Source organism: Silene latifolia, chromosome 1 (genome assembly GCF_048544455.1).
Source record: "Silene latifolia isolate original U9 population chromosome 1, ASM4854445v1, whole genome shotgun sequence".
Taxonomy (NCBI): domain Eukaryota; kingdom Viridiplantae; phylum Streptophyta; class Magnoliopsida; order Caryophyllales; family Caryophyllaceae; genus Silene; species Silene latifolia.
Window position 1 is genome coordinate 3,454,031 of NC_133526.1, and position 17,390 is coordinate 3,471,420.

Sequence of the window (17,390 nt, forward strand, 5' to 3'; positions counted from 1 at the left end):
ATATTTAATTTACGAATTAACTGTTTAATTCGCCTTAGCCATTATTATTTAATCCGTATTAAATAATTATCTCAACATTGCATCTGACTAATTACTAGTCAATAACTCCGACTAACTGCTTAGTCATTTTAGGCATCAACATGACTGTATTTTCATACCGTCACATCTCTCAAACGTATCCTATAGGTGTGACTTTTAGGGACCAGTTGATCACCGCCATCTGTATGACAATAACGTCAAACTTATCTAGCAAGCCAACCGTTATTGATAAACGTGGATCAACTGATAATAATACCAAAAGTATGCCCTTTGATCCTTTTAGAGATTTATAAGTCCTTGCACTAACTGTTAAGGACACCAGCCCCAACACAAATCTCTCTGCCTATTCATCTTCCTCAACAAACTCCTAAGTATCTGTTCTCCGCCGGCTACACGATCAACCAAGTTTGTCAGCACCGGCTGGGGGCAATCAAAAGCACACGGCGCTCACAACCTCGGTCTCGGCCAGCACCACTTTCTTTTCCACATCTGATGTCCATTACACATCCATGTGGAGGGGGGATATGGTACGGCCTAAGCAGAGCCATGCCGAAGAAGAAGAAGCCGGGGCAGAAATTTTTACTTACGCAGAATATACGCTCAACATACATCGGAGCCCATACCACGGCATAGACTACGCTGGGGGCAAATTGATGGCGCATATTCGCACCCGTGACTCAACATATTGAGCAAGGTCAAAGATATCCACAAAGAAGTCAACGGCTTAGACGGCCTAAACCGACGCGACACCGTCGGCTGTCTCTTGGGTCCCGGCTAGGGCAACAAGCCAGCCGAGGCACACATCCGCGAACTCATATCCAAGACCCCTCGGCGGCGAGTCAACAGGGCCCGCCGACCTGCCATGGGTCCCCCGGCCGAGGGTAGAACAGTCTTTCCACCTGCTAGCCACTTGGCCACTTGGCCACTACGTGACAAAAGGTGAAAGTCTATTAATACTCCTCAACTCTCATTGAGGAGGAGATCCACAATTTAACCTAAGAATCACTATTCATCTGGTAATATCTTCCTTATCTCTCTACAATATATACTTCACCAAGTAACAACAACTTATCCCTTTAAGTTTACTGACTTGAGCGTCGGAGTGAGTTCGCTCGGTCCAAAGCCGAGCCCTCAGTTTGTTCATTGTTTCAGGAGACCGCAAGGAGGATTCAACCAAAGACGTCATTCTACAAGCACGGGTGGTAACAAATAACTGCTCTGGAATTACACCCGGAACAATGAATATTATTGATTTTAATAACTATAATATTCAAAATGATAACAATAATGAGGCTCAATAATAATAATAATAATAATAATAATAATAATAATAATAATAATAATAATAATAATAATAACAATAATAATAATAATAAATAAAAAAATAAAAAACAATTATAAAAAAAAAAATTAATTAATAAACAAATAAATAAATAATATTAAAAATATTAATAAAACTATTAAGTTTAAGATGTGCAAAATTGAAATGGTCTGAATTTAGTGGAGCAAATCAAATCGAGTTAGTTTGAATCGAATCGAAAGCCGAGTTGAACTGAATAGAGTTGAGTGAATCAAATCGAGCCAAATCGAATCGAATAATAGAATGAATCGAATCAAGTGAGCTAAAAATAAGCCAAAAAGAAACAGGGCCTAATATGTGTAAGTATTACGCATTGGAGAAGAGAAGAAGAGTAATCTCAGGTGTACATTTAGGCTGTGTTTGTTAAAATTGACTGAAAAGGTATATGAAACCTGATAAGGTGACTGGAATTAAAAAGGTACCTGAAAAGCTAGCTGAAAATTGGAAACTGATAAGGTAGCTGATTAATTGTAAAGTGTTTTGTAAAATTAACTGAAAAGGTAACTGATTTTTTATAAAATGACATAAACGGATATTAATAATTATAATAAATTAATTTAAATAAATGGTAAATATGTAAAGTAGAACATTTCAGCTACCCGAAACTTTAAAAAACTACCTGAAGTAGCTTTTCATTCCAGGTACCTGAAAAGTCATTTCAGGTTCTTGAAATGACTTTACCAAACAACACTAGGTAAAACAACTACCTCAAATATTAGTCAAATCAGGTTGCTTGGTCAAATCAGGTACCTGAAATGTATTGCCAAACATAGCCTTAGACATGCCAAAACTTGACCCGACCCAAAAATTTGACCCGCCCGACCTGTTTTTAGGGTTACAAACCCGGTTTTTTCGACCCGCAATCCGTTTGACCCGAACCCGAGACGACCTGTTATTTTAGGGTCGAGACCCGGCCCAAACGGGTCGACCCGTTGGGTCAAAGGTAAATAAATTTTTTTAGTAAAATATTAATATTAATATATTATATTTGAAAAACAGTTAAAAAATATTTTTTTTATTATTTAAAATTACAAATACATTTAAAAAGTCAATTTTATACTCCCTCCTATTCATTTTAACTCGCCCCCTTTCCTTTTTCATTTATTCATATAACTCTCTCCCTTTCCTTATTTAATAAAGTTTTATACTTAATTTAATCACCTTACCCCACAACAATACCCCACAATACTCATGCTTTATCTTATTTTAATCATCTTATCCCACAACAATACTTATTTAATCATCTTACCCCACAATAATACCTTCTCTCTCTCCAATTACCTTACACCACCACAATATTTTACAATAAAATAATTCTCCCCTTAATTTGCGTGCCCTTTTGAGAGGGGAGAGTTAAAATGAATAGGAGGGAGTATATTTTATAATATTTAATAATATAATAATTATTGAAAAAAACTTTATTTTAATAATTTTGTTGAAGAAACCCAAAGTCCCACATGTGAGGGTTGTCCCATATTGATAAAAGAGGAGAAGAATTACCACTTTATAAGGCAAGGGGCTACTCCCTCTACACCCAATTGGTTTTAGAGTGAAACCCTCTTGGGCCTACGTTGTGGACTCTTTCTCCTCCGTTTGGGTGCGGCCCAGGCCTGTTGTTGAATTTAACATTTGTCAATATAATTAATGTAAACGTTGAATATGATTAAAATATTAATTTTAAATATGTTTTACATTTTTAAAAAATATTTATTTAACCAAAAAAATTGTTAGAAATTATTTTTTGACCCGTATTTTTAGCCCTAATTCGACCTGTGTCCCGCATGCCCCGACCCGTCCGACCCGTTAAACAAGTCTATCAGTCTATGTACACTTTGTAAATTAGGAGTTACTTCACCCATTGACAATTGATTTTGTGATATAAGTTATAACCTCCCTAGTTTTATGAAATTGACACTCTATCCTTCTCGATAAGTGCGACCCAAGCCCATGTGCGAATTTAACGCAACTCAACACCGTTTATTTGACATGTTATTGTTGTTTCACCATCAGTGGTGGTTCATGGTTGAATCATTTAATGGCTTTCACTTGAACAAAGGTCGCACATGATACATGTGTATGTTGGGCATAATCAATTTGATTATCAAATTAGCTCAATATAGGCAGTTAGTTTATGGAGTATAAATGTACAATTGAGATGTGAGTCCCATTTACGGTTGTTTCCACTTGCTTAACAATAAATAACGTTTTAATTGCAATTAACTTGACTCACTTTGTGCAAATCTCAACTTTAATGAGACAGTTTTCTACTATGTACTGACTCAACCGAAAATATCTTAGTTTATTGAGGATAATAAATTTCAGGTTTAAATGTCCCCCCATCTCTATTATAATGCGACTAAGTGTGTACTTTATTAGACAAAAAAAAAAAAGAAGGAAACCAATTAGTCAATACTCGCGCAGGCAAAAAACTCAAACCACGTCCAAAATGATTTAGTCAATCTTCGTCATAAAATCCATTTACCATTTCCTAACAATCACTCTTTAGACTAATTACTTGTTCTTCTTCGTACGACTTTAGAATCTCTAGAACGAAGACGCCTCTCCTGATAAGAGATTGTTTGTATGTCTTCGACAAAATTACACCAAATTAATCAATTACACGTTAATAAATTCTTACATACCACATACCCGCGACATATACATATTCCTCAATTAATAAGAAAATCATATTTCACTTGAATTATCACTATTATATACGAAATATAAAAAGTAAACAAAATCAAAATAAACCTTTCCCCAATAAATGACATATTTGATATATAAAGTGGTATTTAATCTCAAGAGTTCGAACATGATTACAATCGGATATATCACTTGTATCTAATAGATCAATGGTCCTATCTGTAGTCATATGGTGCTCCAATGGATATTGGATTATTGCATACGATTTGTGAGATCGAACAAGATTCATTTCTTTCAAAACTTTATTATCAGATCTATGGATCCCCTCGCAGTTGGCTGTATGAAGAAACAACGGTAATTAAAAGGGTGGTGTGCAGAAACGCTTTTATCTAATAACGATCTTAGTTTTAAGATGAGTTTGTGCTGCTTGTGTTTTACAAACTTGTATTCAATTAATTTTAATTGTTGTTGCAATTCTTGTATGACATATTATTATTATTATTATTATTATTATTATTATTATTATTATTATTATTATTAATGAAATTATCATTTACTCAAAAAAATAATACGGAGTATTTCATTACAATTACTTGTGAAATAAATTGTAAAAACCGTCTCATATAAAAATTAGTGACTGGAACAAACGAGTGAAACGACCACTCTCTCCAGTCCCCACCTAAATATCCTCGTCTCAATCCTCTCACCACCAGCACCACCAATCCCTCTTCACGCTTCTTATTACAATCACAGATAACAATAAATACACATATTCTCCGCCGTCTTCGCCACCGCTAAATCCACGCCTCATTTCTCATTTTCCACTCCTCCCTTTACTAAATACAGTAATCTAACAGAAAAAACCTCCATTATTTTCTCCAATTGCTACTAAAAATGTCGGTGTTATCTTCTCTGTCTTCAACTATGCCGCCTATCATTGAGCTGCTCAAAGATAGGGTTTCATCTTCGTCAAATTCGTCTTCGTCTTCGTCTTTTACTGCGTTTTCTGGCGTCGTTCTACAATGTCGCACTGTTAATCGAGGAATTAAGCTGTATTCGGTGTGTCGCTGTTCGTCTTCGGAGGTTACATCAATGACGGATAAGCAGGTTGAGTTCAGGAGAGAGACTGTGCCGCAGCTTCTTCGTTCTCGCGTTATGCACGGCGTTCGCTCCGGTGAAGGTTGATTTCTCACTTCTTCATCCTTTTTTTTTTCCATTTTCTTGAAGATGAAGTTAATGCTGCGCTAATTTCAGTTTATGCGATTGTTTAGTTTCTTGAAGATGAAGTTAGTTTGATGCGTTGTTTCTTTATTGATTTTGCTGTTTTCGCTTTAGTTATGGTTAATGTATCTTGTTTTAATTCTTGTGATTGTTTTCTTGATTTTTTTGTAAGTTAATTAGTTTGATTTGTGCTGGAATTTATCTGTTTAGTGATTGTGTGATTGTCGGCTTTCCGGTTTGGTTATCGTTAATGTATAAGTTTTACGCGTCTTCGTTCTTGAATATTCATTCTCATTTGATTTCGCTAAGTTTCGAATCATCTGTCTTGAAGATGAAGCTAGTGCTGCGTTGTTTTAATTTATTGTTTTGTTGATTTTATTTAAAGTTAATTAGTTTGATTTGTGCTGGAATGTATCGCTTTAGTAATTATGCTGTTTTGCTTTGATTATCGTTAATGTATTTCTTTTCAACACGTCCTTGTTCTTGAACTCTGGTCGTCATTCATTCTTTCAAAAGATGAAATCGTTCGATTAGTGTAATCTTTTTCATTAATGACTGGCGTTGATGTTTTGGTGTACGTTTTTACTTTTGAATAATTATATGATTCTAGAATCGTGATTGTATGAACTGAAATAGGCGTGCTCAAATTGACATAAAAATTGCAAAGAAGAATGAGATTTCATATACTGATACTACTCCGTATTAAAGAGAGTAAGAGACGAGCAAGCAAGCAACATTTAGGTTTTAGGACTGTGATCCTATTGGTTGACTGACTCAATTTGGAATAGAACATATGGCGATTTAGTCAAATTTTGTCGTAACTCGTAAGATAGAATTTGAGTGATTCTGCTATTTGTTGTGAAGAGTTGAAAAGATTTTTTCATCATCACTAGAACCTAGTATCAATAAGTTAAGCTACTTGGATTACGACATTAATTGAGGATTGATGTGGCCATGTGGGAAGAGTCTTGGAGAGACAAAATCTCAAATGAGCTTTTACTTTTTAATGTGATGTCTTGGATATCGTCTTGCAATTAGCTTGAGTTCAGTTTGCTTAGGTTTTCGCGGCAATTTCCTATGAGTTAAATGGTTAACATTAAATCAATTTGTTTTATATTTTTCATCGTCTATCAATTCCATCATTTGTATCTGGATATGTGGCAATTGTTCCAGAATATTTCTAAAGGTTATCTCTATCTTACTCCGAAGTTATTTTTTAGTAATAGACAAAACTAGGTTTTCTTTTGCTTGCAAAATGATGAGATCTGTACCTTGACTTCATCTAATAATGAATGGGAATAGTGTTAATGAATTACTGACTGTCACTATATGTGGCAGGGCGATTACAATAGTAAATGCCTTGTACTTGTTTTTCGGTTTAGAAGGAAATATTTCCACACGAATATAAATAAATTTCAGTGAAAGAAATATCAAAGAGTGTTTTTGTTATGTTGCAATATGAGTCAACAAGCTCCAGGTTCATCATACTGTCATACTGTTTTTGATGAAAATGCTTGTAGCTTTTAGAAGCTCCATGTATCTTATACTCTCATCGAAAGCTTCGGTTTTGTAGCTCGTATGCTGGAGTGTGCAATCAATGATCCCCCTTCCTCCTGCAATGTTCATAGGCGTGTTTCATCCTTGCATTTATTCTGATTTTTGCATTTGTATTGTTATCTTTACATTACCAGAGTTGCTTTCTAGATTGAAAAAGGAATCAGAAGGCGGGAGGTTACCTGTAAATGTTGCGTCTGCATTGGAAGATCTTTATGAGAATTACAGGAATGCGGTACGTGTAATCTTGATCTTTTGGAGCTGAATCGTCTATTCGTAGTTCTTACAGCATCTATAGTTCACTGTGGTGTGTGGTGTAAAAACCCTCTTTTTTTTCAGGTCTTTTCAAGTGAAAACCCTAATGCTGAGGAAATTGTCGTGGCTAACATGAGTGCTATGCTGGACTGCGTATTTTTGGACATGGAGGTATCAAGGTCAATTTGTGCCTATCAATTAAATCAACTTTCTTAGATGCTGGCCTGAGTTGTATGTGGCCAAATTAAAAGTGGAAAGACCAGAGACCAGTAGCACCTGAAACTTATCGCAATATGCTTTGAGCACCGCTTACTTTGTTATAATTTTTTCAGGATTCATTTGTAATTTCACCATATCATGAAGCTGTCAGAGAGCCTTTTGACTACTATTCATTTGGTCAAAATTACATACGACCATTGGTTGATTTTGGGTGAGTTCATATCTCCACTCTTCTGCAGGATTTCATGTGGTGGTGTTTTTTTTTCTATTGAACTACATTTTGTCCAATAATAAATTAGTCTGCTGTGCAAGTTATCCGAGGTTTTTGGGAAATCAGTTCACCAATCCATAAAGCAAAAGAAAATCACTAGTTAGTTCTATCCATGTGTAAGTATGCAACCAGAGTCTAGACTTCTACGAGCTAGATTAAATAATAAATAAGCTATTATTATTTCTGTTCTGCCTTGTAGACTAGTATAACATTAAAATCAGAAGAAGAGACATGTGAAAGGACTAAAGAAGGAAGAGACTTGTGAAATGCGTAGTGCTGGATTGCTTGTTCAATATTCATTAAGTTTGGGTGGCTCAAATTTCTTGTTGTTTGTTGCACTTTATTGAGGAGTTGAGAAATGGTGAAATGAAGGGATCGTGAGGGATAGTGCCCGTTGACAAAAGCATCAGAAGACTTGCACAATCATAGTTGGGACTTGAATCACTTGATGTAGTTGGGGGCTTTAAGAGAGTGACATTTAGGTCTCACTTTTACTTCATTTTTTGATTTCTATTACTTCACTTCATTTGTTCGTCCTTTTTCTCAATTCCCTTGTATTTTCTTTCCTCTTGCTTATTTGTGAGTTGTCCTGAATTAGTGAATTCCATTCTGGTGTCTGGTCCTAGGCATGCTCTGAAGATTCATAGCTAACTTTGAAACTTTTGAACTGAGAGATATAACTTCAATCTTTTGTATCAAAATCCTAATGTTCGAGACTGAACATCATCCTGAAGTCAGACCAGTCCTGCAGAGAGAGGCTCAATTGTTAGGTGTCCTGACTTCAGTCCATCCCTGATGACTGGTTTTTGCTACACATGTAGATTCATGAATGACTTTGTAATTTCTAAACCTTGGGATAGAATTCCATATTTAATATGACATTTGTAAGGTTCTATACTAGTATCTCTATTTTTGGCTTTTCATGGTTCCAAATCAAGACAAGTTTTATGCATTGTAGATTTTTAGTTTGTATGTTCCTTGTGTTTTATGACTATTGATCCCGAGCCAGAACATTTCCTAATTGAGTTGTTTGTAACCTTCATTTACCCTTTGTTTGGATGGAGAAATTTGGAGGGAGAGGGAGAGATGTATTTTTCTAGTTTGGATAACAAGTGTGTTCTCCGTTTTCCACCTTACAAGCCTAAAAACTCCTTTCAACATAGTAAATATTTGGATAGAAAATCTCCCTTCATCCATCCTTTTTTACGTATCCAAACTAATGGCTTGCCTGGATGCTTAAAGGAGGCTCTTGTTAGTAGTTTATGATATTCTGTATAATAATAGCTTTCAGTGCAAAAATAACCTAATTCTGTGCTTTACAAGATGTGGTGCATGGCCTTCTCTTGTAGGTCATTCTTTCCGTATGCCAGTTAAAGATAAGAATGCAGAAGTTGGTAGCATATAGTCTCAGAGTGTTGGTAACGGCGATTATGTAAAAAGGAGTCATGTTTCTGGGTTAAAATGAAATATTGAAGTCTAGTGTCATGTCAGAACTCAGAAGGTTGGAGTACTGGACACATGAGGCATTGCCACACCTTCAAAGTAAAGTGTCAAAGAAATGTAAAATATAGCTCATTCACACGCTCTGAATGTGTAGCTGTCGAATCCTTCACTTGACCTTGTTTTAAATTTTAGTTACTTGACCTTTAGCACTAACCCTGCTGTCATCTATATAACCCAGAACATCATTTGTTGGAAATATCGCCATTTTTCGTGAGATGGAGGAGAAGCGCCAGCAGGTACCCACTGACTCTCATGATCTCTTTACAGCAACATTATTTACTTGTCAAGAGGTTTTGGGCATGTAGTTTCTCGATGAAATCGGTTGATATTTGCACTCTGAATGCCTCAGTGACTGAAACTTTTAAGTGATTATCTGGTGTATTGCAAAGTAAAAACTACAACCTTTGTATGCGGAAGGGAGAAGGGGTGAGTTTCAACTTCTAATTTGGACGACTGTCAACAAATTTTGAATTTTCCTATCTTGAGTTAGGTTCTTCACTACCATAAGATATAGTCCTTTTTTTGATATGTGAAACGTATATGACCTTAGTTTCTAGGCACGTTATATTATTTTATGCAATTGGAACCTAAGCCAAACTTGTTACGTTTCTTGTCATTGTACGAAGGCTTTGCATGTTGTGGACTTGTGGCCCCCAAACCCAACAATAGTGTTACAAATTCGGTATGATAGTTGGGGGTAGGGTAGAAAGAAGATGGGAAGTAGAAGTTTAACATTCAGGGTTTGCTCTTATGGTCTTGCTTGTTATTATATATTGTTCCGTAATATTTGATTGATTTTTCGTTAAACACGTACTATTTTCCATTAGCCTCCGGCCTATTTTATTTCTCACTTAATGCCGTCTAAGTTTTGGAAAACGACACTGTAGTTTTCTAGGATGGTGTATGCACTTTGTATAAGTACAATGGAAAAACTTAATAAAGGCCAAATTTGCTCACAGACTAGGCAAGTGTAGTTGTCAAAAGTTGGATTATGAACTGGCACAAACGTGGCCATATGCTACATAGTGTATCTAGGTGTTCAAACTGATGATGTTCTGAATTCTATAATATCCAATGCTGCTCTTGTAGATTTATGTACTATACAACACAGCTTCTCATTTTCTTGCTGCATCTGCTGCTGGGCACTTGTGCAGTTGTGCGTCAAATAGCGCTTTGGTCGAATGATTACTTCAACAAATTCTTGTTTTGTACTATGCAGGGGCACAACATTATTTTGATGTCCAACCATCAATCTGAAGCAGATCCTGCTGTTATTGCATTGCTTCTAGAAGAAACAAACCCGCACATTGCTGAAAATTTGGTGAAGCCAATAAACATTTTGTCAAATATGCAGTTAGCACTTCTTGTAATACTTTGATTCCACAGCTTACTTGGGAAAAATGCAACTTCTACCGCAGATCTATGTAGCAGGTGACCGAGTAATAACCGATCCTTTATGCAAGCCATTTAGCATGGGAAGGTGATCCAACTCTCCGCCTTCACTTATATGGGAGAAAATTGTGGCATTGCTTGTGAGGAAGTCCTAAGAACTCTTGATTTTGTTTTACTGCAGGAACCTTCTTTGTGTATACTCTAAAAAGCACATGTTTGATGAACCTGAGCTTGTTGACATGAAGAGAAGAGCTAATACTAGGAGTTTGAAAGAGATGGTCTTGCTTTTAAGGTAGAACTTATTTCCGAAAGTCAACTGCAGTATTGCTATCTGGACTTACCTCTTATTTGCTTAAGAGGCTGGTTTTACAAGTGTTGGTTTGTCTTAAAATTGAGCATTTCATCGTAATTTTGCTAGTAGCTACTGATTTTCTGCTTGTGAACGAATTGCTGATGCTAACTAGCTTATCTGAGTTTCATGTGTTGGGATGAATACACAGAAAGTTGTATTGATCAGGAATTTAGGTTGCGTTTTTGTGTTCCTTTGATCTTTGTACATTTGAGGAATTCATTCAAGAAGTTGGGAAGCATTGGGCCGACTTAAACTTGTTGTGGTGCGTCATTATACACGATGTTTGAAATGATGTCAAAGAATTCTTATTCTTGTATAATATGGTAGAATAAAAAGAAACAGGTTACTATGCTATTCGCGCTTCTTTTGTTGTGAAATCGCAGCTGGCAGATAAATTTTCATCTTGGCCATATTGGTCTTCCTGTGTTTCTCTTTGGTTATCATATTAGTTGAATACTTGTATACAGAGGTGGTTCACAAGTTATCTGGATTGCACCAAGTGGAGGAAGGGATCGTGCTGATCCTGTCACTAACGAATGGCACCCGGTAAGATTTTCTCAGAAAACTTCACTTCTGGTATTTATATTTTCGTTGATAGTATTTCTACGAAACTAAATCACTGATATATGAGGAGCAGGCACCTTTTGATATAGCTTCGGTCGATAACATGAGAAGGCTTGTGGAGCATGCTGATGTACCTGGGCATATATATCCCTTATCCCTTTTATGCTATGACATCATGCCGCCGCCGCCTCAGGTATTATTTTGCTGTCATCATGAGTTTAAATTAACTTGTATGTTCTCTAGTATTCCTAGCTCCCAAGGCCCCTTATGTTCTCCAGTTTTCCTAAGTCCCCTTGTTTGTTCAGGTTGAAAAAGAAATCGGGGAAAAAAGGCGCATGGCGTTTCATGGAGTTGGGTTGTCTGTGGGACCTGAGGTCAGCTACCACGATATTGCAAGTCGTTGCAGTAATGAGGATGAGGTTGGTGATGGTTGAAACCCATTTTTATTATTTTGCTGTTTTTGTTGCCAGCTATAAATGGCACATATCAAATGCTCAAAATTGGAATTAATTGTGGACTTTATTGTTGTCTTAATGCAGGCTAAGTTAGCTTATGCACACCACATTCAGGATTCTGTCAATGACCAATATAAGGTCCTCAAAGCTGCTATACATGGCAAGCAAGGTTTAAGCGCATCAACTCCAGCTGTTCCTTTGTCACAACCTTGGCTTCCTTGATTCCTTGTTGACCAAATCTATTTTTTGCACCTTTGATATTCTTTTAGGTAAATAACTCCTTTTGGCTTTGATATTACAAGTTTGATTCTTCGTTAGCTTGAAAAAGTTGTGGTTATGTTCGCATGCATGTCCTTGGTTCATCCCTTCCCGTAATCATTTTCTAAATTTTGAGGGACTGTGGTGAACATTCTGCTAAGGGTCCGTTTGGATACAATTTTAGGAGGGAAGGGGGAGTGAGGGGAGGTGAAGGGAGGGGAGAGAAGGGGAGGGCAAATGGGATGTGGATGTTTGGATAACAAAAATTATGAAGGGAAATGGAAGGGGAGGAATGAGGGAGATGAAGAATGGATGGAGGATTGAAGGATGCTAGTGATATAATTAGAGTCCAAATAATGTTTTCTTTCCAAATCTTGCCACCATTGGAAAGATTATAGTTTGTTCTATAGGAGAGAAAATAAGTCCTCTCATTTCTCTCCCCCTCCATTTCCTTTCTCCCATATTTTTTATCCAAACAAAGTAAATTAAATCCCTCCCTTCCCCCCCCCCCCCCCCCTTCTCTCCAATTCCTTCAATCCAAACGGACCCTAAGTAAACCATAAATGTACATTAGGTTTTCAAAATGGTAAAATGAAATTCTTAGCCTAGTGGTGAAGATTGAGACCTTGGGAAGGTACTTCAAGAGGGTAAAAGCCATTATGAGGGTTTGTTTTGTGTAGTTTCTTACTTTCTTAGTTGAGGAGTGAGACCAATCAACAAATTAACTAATGAAAAAAAAAAACCTTAATGTTTCTGTTTCTCATCCACCACATATAATTATGTCCACCGCTCATTGTTCCTGACAAGTTTAGTGTTTGCTTCTCATTGCCACTCTTCATACCCTTTTATATGCAAGTTCTATTCATCAGCTTTAGAATGATCAATGCCACGAGGTAGTGCCGATGAACTACAAGGTCATTTGATTTTATAGCCGATATTGGGCATATAAAGTAGCCGACTTTTACTTCATCATAGGTGAAAATGAGTTGGCCCTACTCTTTGAGATCAACCGAGATTTTTTTTTTTTTTTTTCTTGTAAAAAAATATGATCAATGCCATGTAACTCATCTGCTATGTACTGCATAATATTCAGAAGCAATTAACTTATATTTTAATTTTAATTCATATTACTTGCAGGTCGAAATTTAATATACTTCTTGAGATGCTCCCAGCAAACCGGCTTAGTCACACTCTAGTTTCTCTCAAGTGACACTTTTGGATCCTTGAAAGCTTCTTCTAGTATCATTGCTGATATGGCTCATGGAGATTGTTACCCCCACCACTCCATTTTTGCTAGATTCGCCTCTCTGTAGATTTTGTCCATACAGTTGTCAGGTTTTTGGCGCACTCAGATGCTCGGTGTACAGGTCTGTTGTTCCTGTTGCGTGCACATTCGCTGCCGGGAATGGCATTATATTCATTCCTTCTTGATTTCGTTTAGTATACAAAACTAGACGGTGATCATGTCATTGTAATTTTTTAGGTCTTGCACTCATAAGAGTATTCGCAAAACATCTACCGAATACAAAGTGCAAGGTTACTTGTTAAAACTGCACTAATAGTCTACACATTACAAACCTACGTATTTCCTTTCATCTTTTAGTAATGTTTCTGATTGAAATATTGATATCAAAGACGAGAGATCGTTACTTGATCATTACCAATGTATGGTTGAATTGTGGGTGCTTTTTTTTGGTGATCAATGTGTGGAGTTGTGGAGCTGTGGCGCGATGGTGATCGATTGCCATTCATACCCCCATTACCCCTTAGATCTCCACTAGCTATTACCCCTTCCATTCTATTTTCTTTTGTTTTAAGTGTAGATTTTTCTATGAATTCCATGTAATGGAATTGTTTGTTCGACATTTCACAAAATTTGGAAGACCTAAGTTCGATTCTACTTGTAACCTTACCCCCTGTCGCTCCTGTGTATCAGGCGGAACTAAATTCGTCCTTTAAACAATATATCCAGGACTAAATCATCTAAACATCAATAACAATTAACAAACACTATTCCATATTATAAAACCAATAAAAAAAATAATAATACATTACTTTATTTATACTATAAGGGCTAACGTTACCAAAATTATATGAGAATTCCGTGATTGCTCTCCCGTCTTCTGTGGTGTTAAACATCAACCTTGAGAACAACAAACCCAAGGTGTTTATCACCCTTACCATACCGAAACCACCACAATTGAACCACGTCCCCTTCTTGAAATCCCGTCGCATACATGATTGTCGTCCAAACCCTTTCTAATGTATAATTCCTGCGAGAATTAAAAGTTTCATCCTCACCAGTCTCCGTGACTATCTCCTTCTTCAGAGGCAGCTTAGGCCATCTCCCTAAATTCGCCTTATTGTTTACCACCACCTCTTCTCCGTCTATGTAGAGCACCTTTACTGGCACCCTCCCGACTTCATGAAGCGTCTTCCATACTTGTTCATTAACAAAATTATGATCCTTTATCGTCCTTCGTGGGATAAGTAGACGGGGTTGATTCGGGTTCACATCTGTCCTTGATAAAACCTTTACCATCAGGAGTCTCGGTTTCTTTTCCTCGCTTGGTTCAATTTGTAATTTCTCAATCTTTCGAGTAATTTCGCTAGGAAGTACAAGCTTCTCTCTGTTTAATTGTTGAACTTCAACTCCTTCCATCTTAATTTTTTTCTCAGAAGTATAACTAAAATATGCTAATAATAATTTCTTCGGCACTTTGATTGATTGATGAATGTATGATTGAAGGAATTATATATATTATATATATATATATATATACTATGTTAGGACGTGATGAACAAGCATGTAATTGAATCGATATTACACTAGGATAAGGAGAAGTGGAGAACCATCATTTGCAGAAATAATCAGTTGCTATTAGGATTCGAAATTAGAACTTCTTACCAAAATTCTAGAGCTACTCGGATTACTATTTTGTTGTTATTACTTATTAGTATCGAGTATTAGACTATTAGTAGTACACTAGTACTCTTATTCTCGCTTAAAATTTTCTAGTGAAGGACTAAGGAGCTTTTCGGTTTGTTTTAGGAAAAATAATTCAAAATCAAAATTAAGGAAATTAAAACTATTTTCCTAAATAAAGAAGGCAAAGAAACTTCGTGGATTATTTTAGGAAAGAAACAAAGAAAAAAAGTATAAGGAAATTTTAAAAAAAAGATGGAGATGCGGGGTATCGATCCCCGTACCTCTCGCATGCTAAGCGAGCGCTCTACCATCTGAGCTACATCCCCTTTTTGGTTACATTGCATTCCAAAAGATTAATTATTATAGTTTGAAAGGGTAGTTGTTAAAATTGCGCTTACACCATCAGTGATGTCTTTAGCTGAAATATTATCTTTTGAACTGTATTTACATGAGGTCGTGATATAATCAATCAATATATATAACTAAAGAAGGCTTTTTTTTTCTAATTATACTATTAGCATTAGAAGTAGGAGATAATTAATTATTTACAATTTTTCTATTATAATTAGGAATATAATTTTCCTATTAGAAATTAGAATTAATTAATTATTTTACAATTTTCCTATTAGAAATAGGAAATAAATTAACAATTTATTAAGGCTTTTTTTCCTAATTATACTATTAGAATTAGGAGATAATAATTATTTAAAATTTTTCTATTATAGTTAGGAATATGATTTTCCTATTAGAAATCAGAATTAATTAATTATTTTACAATTTTATTATTAGAAACACTAAATAAATTAATTATCTACAATTTATCAATATTAAAAAAACTATTCATTAATATTTGTTCACTTTTTTATTAAATAAGAAGGAAACAAGCATTTGATATATTTATAATATCCAATTTTATAATCACTTTCGATTAAAAAAGAGGTATTATGAGGCTAAAAGGCCCTAGGCCGAACTAGGTTGTGACAAATGTGCATGCGTAATACGTACTACATGGAATTTATTCATTTAAAGAGTAAAATGACTGCTGAAATATGCCCTACGTCTTTTGTTATTGCTAATGTCATATTTAATTAAACATATTACGCAGTTTATTTTTCAAATGTCATATATATTTCTCCTACTAATTTTAAAGTTATTTCTCTCACAATACACTTCAACTTCTATTGATAATTTATTATATAATATTTACATTCATTTGTCATTATATAAAAGTATATTAATCAAAATTTAAATAAAATATTCACAAATTATTGATAAGTACAAAGGTTGACATCTATTTTTCAAGGAGTATTAAAAGATATAGAAAGTTGTTGCTAATTTGCGAATCGAAATATCATATTATGACAAATGAGTAATTGTTTTGAAAAACTTTATTGTGCGATTGTTTTACAATTTAAAGTAAAAATGATACCACGAGTAATAAAATAGATTTGAATGAGGCTTAAAGGTAAATTAGATACACTTATTATAGAAGTATAAGGTTAAGATTCAATTCAAGCAACGATCAACATTTAAAAAAAAGTCATGGAAAACACATAAAAGGGTAAGAGTAGTCTTTCCGTAACATAGTGAAGATCGTCTCTCTCAAGCTTTTCTTCTGACAAATTTACATGCATAAAAAAACGGTACTATTCAATTATATATAGCAAACTAATTATTGTTGATGCTATATATTTTTATTTGTGTGTAAACTGAGCACATCATCACTATAATAGGGAGAGATACGAATTGGGGAAGGGTAAAACATATTCGTCATGCATAATACGATGCTTTAACCACATTCAGGCAAAAATATAAAAATAAATGAAAAAATTTAAACCTAAAAGGGGGTCACGTACTTGTCAACTCTTCTTTAGTTCTCTACTGCATTAATATTCTCATGAAGTTTATGACATTTATTTCATATTAATAAAAAAAATGATTATACTGCTTCTTACAATTTGTGATTTATAACTTTTAGCTAACTTATTTGAACTTACTTAAATTTATATTTTTAAGTGAAGAATATTAATTATAAATATGATAAAGATAAAGTTTGATCTTTAATTTCCTCGGAGATAAAAAAACTCATTTTTATTTTCTTAAAATATATTAATTAAAGGTCATAATGTAAAATAGAAAATTACACACAATCTAATATTTCAATATGTCGATGATCAACACTCAAAATAGCACATTTGTTATTTAAATAGTGTAAAAACTCTCAAAATGCTAAAAAAAAAATGCTCAATCTGCCGTTATCAAACAAAACCTAAGTTTCTGCAATTTTTTTGTCATGTTCAACTTAATCTTTACGGGATGTAAAAATGATGAAGTTCATAAAATAGCGGTTAGTTTTCTGTTAGTTAGATGGACTT

General features: G+C 35.0%; 1 protein-coding gene and 1 non-coding gene across 2 annotated transcripts; one reads left to right on the forward strand and one right to left on the reverse strand.

Annotated features, from left to right (window-relative positions):
- The first annotated feature begins 4,695 nt into the window (after nucleotides 1-4,695).
- LOC141593216 (glycerol-3-phosphate acyltransferase, chloroplastic-like) lies at nucleotides 4,696-13,743 on the forward strand. Its single transcript, XM_074414138.1, has 13 exons — nucleotides 4,696-5,222; nucleotides 6,955-7,052; nucleotides 7,157-7,243; nucleotides 7,405-7,502; nucleotides 9,244-9,301; nucleotides 10,285-10,386; nucleotides 10,484-10,545; nucleotides 10,639-10,749; nucleotides 11,277-11,355; nucleotides 11,447-11,566; nucleotides 11,679-11,792; nucleotides 11,913-12,097; nucleotides 13,224-13,743. Exons 1-12 carry the CDS (start codon nucleotides 4,937-4,939, stop codon nucleotides 12,048-12,050), a joined length of 1,353 nt encoding a protein of 450 aa, XP_074270239.1. The 5' UTR covers nucleotides 4,696-4,936; the 3' UTR covers nucleotides 12,051-12,097; nucleotides 13,224-13,743.
- Nucleotides 13,744-15,268: 1,525 nt separating this feature from the next.
- TRNAA-AGC (transfer RNA alanine (anticodon AGC)) lies at nucleotides 15,269-15,341 on the reverse strand. Its single transcript has one exon. It is a non-coding gene; the product is annotated as a tRNA-Ala (tRNA).
- Nucleotides 15,342-17,390: the final 2,049 nt, after the last annotated feature.

Bases quoted from the DNA above. Each gene is read 5' to 3' on its own strand.
- LOC141593216 (XM_074414138.1), top strand. From the start codon at position 4,937: ATGTCGGTGTTATCTTCTCTGTCTTCAACTATGCCGCCTATCATTGAG. The intron at 7,244-7,404 runs GTATCAAGGTCA...TAATTTTTTCAG, and splicing joins GCGTATTTTTGGACATGGAG to GATTCATTTGTAATTTCACC. The intron at 10,750-11,276 runs GTAGAACTTATT...ACTTGTATACAG, and splicing joins GAGATGGTCTTGCTTTTAAG to AGGTGGTTCACAAGTTATCT.